The sequence below is a fragment of the Populus alba genome, chromosome 10, assembly GCF_005239225.2.
Source record: "Populus alba chromosome 10, ASM523922v2, whole genome shotgun sequence".
Lineage (NCBI taxonomy): Eukaryota > Viridiplantae > Streptophyta > Magnoliopsida > Malpighiales > Salicaceae > Populus > Populus alba.
In genome coordinates this window covers 6,500,011-6,506,837 of record NC_133293.1, presented here as the reverse complement: position 1 = coordinate 6,506,837, position 6,827 = coordinate 6,500,011, and the positions used below count along the sequence as shown (strand labels likewise).

At 35.1% G+C, this 6,827-nt stretch overlaps 1 protein-coding gene across 1 annotated transcript; it reads right to left on the bottom strand.

Annotated features, from left to right (window-relative positions):
• Window positions 1-1,315: 1,315 nt before the first annotated feature.
• Window positions 1,316-5,643, bottom strand: LOC118045455 (protein neprosin). Its single transcript, XM_035054102.2, has 7 exons — window positions 4,864-5,643; window positions 4,662-4,748; window positions 4,343-4,555; window positions 3,341-3,505; window positions 3,000-3,053; window positions 2,736-2,882; window positions 1,316-1,965 (listed from the first exon to the last, which is right to left on the bottom strand). Exons 1-7 carry the CDS (start codon window positions 5,248-5,250, stop codon window positions 1,588-1,590), a joined length of 1,431 nt encoding a protein of 476 aa, XP_034909993.1. The 5' UTR covers window positions 5,251-5,643; the 3' UTR covers window positions 1,316-1,587.
• Window positions 5,644-6,827: the final 1,184 nt, after the last annotated feature.

The window sequence follows — 6,827 nt, the reverse complement described above, 5'->3', positions numbered from 1 at the left end:
TGAATAATAATTTATTAGTCGAATGTGAGATAAAAGTTGTAAGAGCATGGTTGAAATTATAGCTTATGTACTATATAAGAAATTAATTATATTTCCCCAAGCACATCTTTATAGACTACAAATTGATAGAATCCACCGGTCCCATATCGGCCGGCAGACCTCTATGTGATCTGTGGAGTTAAAGAAAGATTCAGTCCCGGAAATCTTACACGAAGCCAAGGAAGAAAGCATGGAGTAAAGCAAGTACTGAAATTGATTACAGTGCACTTGCCTTCTCAAGAGGAAACATCATGCACGATGAGCCTTGATCCTTGAGAAAAGAATACCGAAAGTATAAGACGATCTAGTTCCACATGCATAAGTATAATGACAGAATCTTCAAATAGCCTGATAGTGTTGATATCTTTGATCGATAGCTTTCTTGCTTTCTTCTTCTTCTTTTTCTTTTACACGAAGTGATAACAGAATAGAGGGTGTTTGGGAGTGTGGTTGCTGTTGCTTTTCAAAGTGTTTTTCACTTAGAAAAGCATGCCAATAATATTTTTTTATTTTTTAAAAATCATTTTTGAGATCAGCACATCAAAATAATTTGAAAACATCAAAAACATATTACTTCCAAGCCAAAACAAAAAAAAAATTTCAAATTTTATGAAAAGCGCTTTTCAAACGCAATCCCAAATTAGCATCGAGAGGTCAGGTAGCGTAAACTTCAAGAGAAAGATTGTTGACAAATCATACATGCAAGTAATTATGTATGTGCATCAAATAAATCAAGTGTTCTTGTGGGAGCATGATACACAAGAAATAATGGATGAATGGGTGGACAAATCGCTATTAATTGTTAGCTGGCGTGAGCTTTAAGTAGGAGAAATTATTTTTCTTCCATAAAAGAAAGCTGGAGATATATTTTATGCACTGAATGTCAAGGAATTTGACCCTCGTTAGATTATTATCTCTACCAGGGTAAGAGCAGCAGAAACAGAAGATGTAGATTTCAAGATTCCAAGCATAGCCCATCAAAATGATTAGTTTCGAGGAAGGTAGCGATAACATGTGTGCCTGAAAGAAGCAATCTCTCGGTTTCCACTTATGAAGCCCCACCGAACAAGAAAGGTTAATGTTATTTTCAGAGGACCCATGATCTCATGTGCAGGATTTATGAACCTGTTGAGGCAGTGGTTAGCTATCTCCATTTGAGAGTGGTCCAGTTGTTGAATTGAATGCTCCTACTTCATGTTACAGACAAGTACAAAGGTGCTACTCTCTACATTCTTGATCAAAATCTTGAGTACAGTGACACCAGAGGGGACTAAAATTGATCACAAACCATAGTATATTCACTAATATTTCTTGTTCTTTTGTTTTTTTCCCCACATTTACATCAGTACCTAGAGGAGGTATACTTGATAAATCGCCTAATGACTGTTAGCTGAGAAGAAAGGCAAAACAATTTGGATTAACAAGGAGATAAATATAAGAATAGCCCAAACCGACTGAGTGATCTCGAGATGAAACCCATATCACCCAACAAGAAAAAATAGGAAAAAAAAAAAGAAGAAAAAAATCCCACCCTATACCATTAATCCCTTAGGGACATCGCACATTTCTTCCGGGTCCTCCATAGTAAAAATAATTACCCCAAACTCTATTAATACCTCCTTGTATATCATAGCAATTCGGATGATCAGCCAACACCCTTAGATTTGACAATGGAATTAAGTTATTGTCCCAATCAACAACCTGCAAATTTCTAAAATACGAGGCTTTTCCAAAACCTTCTCCCGCAAAGTGGCCACTTCCCATTTGTGTAGAAGTGTGGAATCCTGATGGCCTAGAGTTAACAATCTCTCCACCAAATTGTACCATGCTTGCGTGATCCCTTAGGTGAGTGAACAAAAACGATGGCCAATACCCTACTAGAACCCCATTTCCGAATTCTAGCCACCAATTTCCATGCTTTGGATCCTACACAAAAGTGAATTTAAATCGTTGTTAATGTTTCTTTGATATCACACAAGAGTTACAAAAATGCAGCTCCTTGTAAAAAATAGGGTGTAAAAGAAGGAAATCCAGTTTCTGCTAGGGACCCAAAACATGATGATTTTCTTCTATTTTTCTTACTCGCTAAGCCAGGTTGTTAAACAATTATGTGAGAAATTATAAGAAGAAAAAAAAGGTAAAAATACTGATGATAAAGTATAAAAAGAGAGCGTGTAGAGGGGGTCATGCGTCAGGAAGCTCCTTTACTAAGGAAAAGAAGAGAATCTAATAAAGCAGAAAAGCAGCAGAAGGGAATTACAGACACTGTTTGAAGCTACGAGTGCACGCCAATTTTGGCCCATGTATGTTAGAGCTGCATTATGTTATAAAGTCAGTGGTATTTGATAATATTGTCTCCTAGTAGCTAGGGTCCATCATTGACCATCCGATCGGAGACCAAGGGAGTTTCTTTTGCAAAACCTTTTTACATCTAAGTTAAAAGTAATCGCACTGGATGGTTTAAAATCTAAGATCACCCATCACTGAATTTTTCTGATTTTTTTTTAATAAATTGAGGGTCTAAAATTATCTTGGCAGCAGATGCTAGATTACAATCCACGCATCACATAAACAGTACGCTAATCTTTATTCTCTTGTAAGAATTTTATTCTTTTTCACTCTAATCTCTCTATATAAGGGTACAAGTGACTAGTTTCATATCTGGAAGGGGAAAAAAACAAAGAATTTAATTTTACCTTCCAAACCAATAAGCTAATATCGAACTGTCCTCCACTGTAGGAAGATGTTGGAGAGATAGCGGCCCCAATAGCAATTCTACTGTTGGTTTGAACAAAGCCTGAGCATAGCAAGTTGTAGCATCCAGTCGCTTGATAAGCGTCAGTCTGTGGTTAGAAATGAAGCTATTAGTTACAAAGTCGCCATGATTAATGTTACAGTTGAAGGTAGGAGTAATTAAATGGAGAGAGGAGGAGAAGCCAAGTTTTATAGCATATACTCACAGTCCAGTATGTAAAGAAACGTGGATAGTTGTCCCCGTACAGTTCTGGGCTAACCTGCAGATAAATATTTAATGCAAGGAGCCATCAAGAAAAGAATAATGGAGTTGAGAGGTGGTTGAGTTCTGAGAACTGCTTTGAATGTGAATTCAAGATGTTAACCAGTCTGTTTCAAAATCTATGGTGTTTCCATAATTCATAAGTCATGTGTGTGATGAACATATGCAAAGGTAAAGACTTGGTTGTTGAAGAAAAAATGAAAATAATTAAGAAAAAGAGTAATTTATTACTAGTAGATTTCTTGAAAAATTAAGCACTTGTGGGAGATGAGTTCTTTATTATACCTGCCAGCCAGCTTCAATGGTATTGAGATCATCGCCAAATGAACCAGAAATGACCCACATTTGTGACAAGCTGAATTCATATTGGTTAGAAACCCTGGGTGCCCACACATTTATGCTGGCTTTTGCTCCATAATACTGATCGCCGGTCACATATCCAACCGCATGCTGTAACCCAACAGTTTGAAAGCAAAGGACAATAAATATACGCTGGAAACTTCAAGTGTTAAGCCTACAGTCCTCTTCAAGATAATAATATCAGAGGCCCTTGAGGATTAACAACCTTGTATTCCTGATGGCACCATGCATGAATCTGAATAGGTAGATTATATGTGTTCTCTTTTCTTTTTCTTTGAATTTGGTGGGTCTGTCAGGTTAATTCACAGCGCTTGATCTTGCTGGCAATATTAGTTCATAGTTCGTACATGGAGTCAAAAGAGAGCTCATTGACCAAAAACGATTTAGTTCAAAAAAAGTGAAGAAAAATGGTGAAAGTCTGAATTCTATGGATAGAAATCTGATTCTGTTTTTTCTTTACTTTTATGGTAGAATAAAAGAACAGCCAGCAGCCAGAATTCCTTTTTTTCTCATGATGGGAAACGCATGCAGATTACATATAATTGGATATTATATATCAAATCTTACATCAAATCAAATTGCATATCACCATTTAAACATGAAAAGGAAAAGGAACGATAAGGGAGGAATTCCCTTTGTTTTAATAAATCTGATGAAGGCTTTAAGAATTCCAAAAGGCAGTTTTTTTGTTTCTCTCAAGCTCTTAATCTTTCTTTGTGTTTCTAATACGATGGTTGCCTTCAGAAAAAGCAACATGAAAAAAGAAGAGACAGACAGCAGGTCTATCGGACCTTCACCATTTTGTTTGACCACTTTGTTTTGTGTTGTTGAGTTCATCAAGGCTTAACCAACAGGAAAAGAAAAGAAAGAAAATACATGATTTGTTTCTTATCTTCTAATGTGAATAATTCTTATTTGGATACTAACCTCATGACCATTGCTGTTAGTGTCTCTTCTAACATGCCTTCTTAGTTTTCTGCCAAATCTTTGAACGGAGCTTGCTCTTAGCATGTCTTGTTCGGTTGTTCTTCTGATAGGAACTGTCCCTTCTGGGCATGATTCACCAGACAAACCCCACGATTGAAAATTCTCGGTTACCATGCCTGATGGATCATGACCTTTAGGTCTCTCTGGAGGCTCCTGCAAAAAATTAAATAAAAAACATCATGTATTAGTTCAGCTTGAAAGCAAGAATTTCACAAGAATAATTCGAAATGTATGAAGTAGCACGCTACAATTCAAGTACCAAAGGTTTTTGTCCTTTCAGTTGAGGGTGATCAAAAGCTGGTTGCAGATGGGACAAAACACAGTCTATAATATCACCATCAGGACTCTGCAGTGACAAACAAGAACCAAACAACTACCTGTTAAACCTCCAAGAACAGAACAGAAACAGGGGAAATGAAGTCAAATGGGGTTATATAGTATTAGGGACAAAGGTCGAATGCCTGAATTGACTTGACAGCAGGCTTGTTAATCTTATCAAGACGCTCTCTTATAATCTTCAACTTTTGTAACTCTTCTTGGGGTCGGAAAGTTTGGTTGGTTGCATGGCCACTGCGGGTTTCCGAGGAGAAAACAGGACGGATATTTGAAGAAGCAAGAAGAAGAAAGCATAAGAGAACTGAAACGATTGGTGACATCTTCTTATAACACCAACTAGAAGCCATGTTTGAGAAATTTCCCTGTCTTGTTTCTTTTGCCAAATCTGCAGTCGTTGTAGTATTTGTTTGTTGTGTACATTGATGCTGTCTTCTTCTGTGATCAAAATAACCCCTTCTATTCCTAGTTCTTGTATCCATCCAGCACATAATCACCATTCTAAGCAACCGCATTCAATTCCTCACCATTTCCAAAGCTCTTGAACCCCCAAAAATAACAAAACTAAGGCTTCTCTCCTCTCTTTATCTGTGTTTCTTATCTCCCTCTCCCTCTCCCTCTCCCTCTCCCTCTCTCTCTCTCTCTCTATCCTCTCGTACTCGCAGCTTCTAAAACTCCACCTTGGTTTTATGTGTCTGACACCTTGAGTTTCTAAGCACGAGCTGATTAAAATAACAACACACTGTTGGGATGGGTTTTCTTAAAAATTTGCGCATCTGGTCGTTGGGTTATAAATACTGGGCAGTGATGAAATCACGCTTAGTTTTTTCTTTTTCTTTTTCTTTTTTTTAAAAAAAATATAGCAGTACTAAATTGGAAAGGAGAGAGGGGGAGGGTATGTTTCCAGCCTCCCATACAAGTACTGAAACTTTAGCTTTTGTGTTAATTTTATAGGGGTTACTGAGTTCTGTTATTCTTTACTTTGGTTTTGAGGATAGATCCTTCCCTTTCTCACTTCAAATTATAAAAATTACACTTGATTCTGCGTTTCCAAGGTTCTTTGCTTTGATGTGTTTCTCTTTCTCACTTCCCTAGATGTTCTTTGTGTCAGCAACTCTGTTTTTACGATACTCCAATTTAATTCATTTCCGTTACTTAACAGACTAGAAAATTTAAAAATATAAAATATATTTATGATAGTTCTTACTTTCTAAATTGTTTTCCGTCTAAAAGAATATTAATTGATAATTTTTAATAATTTTAATATACTGATATTAATCATTTAAAAATAAATTAAAAAATATCATTTTAATATATTTTTAATTAAAAAAATATAATACACCATTTTATCAAATCGCATGCTTAAATTTACTCAAACCTCGTGAATAAAATCTCACCTTGAATAAATTTTCCTACAACCCGAATCATCCTTTCGATGGTAATCAAAAAGATGAAACCCTAGCTAAATACACAACTAGGCATGATTTAGTGGTTGTGACCTAGCAGCTTCCTTTCATGAAATAGATTGAGTTTTAGTGAATTCACTTTATTCGACTTTCTTTAGCTTAAGAATCTGTTTGGAAACACTTGGTTGCAAATTGTATTTTTAAAAAATTTAAATTTTTTTATTAAAAATAAATTTTATATATATATATATTTTAAGATTATTTTGATGCGCTAATTTTAAAAGTAAATTTTTAAAAAATAAAAAATATATATATTATTTTAATATATTTCAGCATGAAAATTATTTTAAAAAACAATCAAGCATGTCATAAATCTCACACTAAATAGTTCTAAATTTTATTTCAACTATTAACAACTTATTACAAACATTATAATAGATTAAAAACATGTCACCAATTTTCTCTGTTCCGATCGAGGGATGCCTTCAATGCCAAGTAACATGAAGTAGGGCGTGTGTTCATGCATATGTGTACTATATAAACAGTTCTACATAATTTATCTAATCACTTCATACTTTATCTTCCTTAATTAAATTATCACATTTACTTCATTTTAATTAATTATAACAATCTATCTATATAACGTTTAAATTGTGAGAGCCTTAGAAGTTCTAGAGACATTCTCA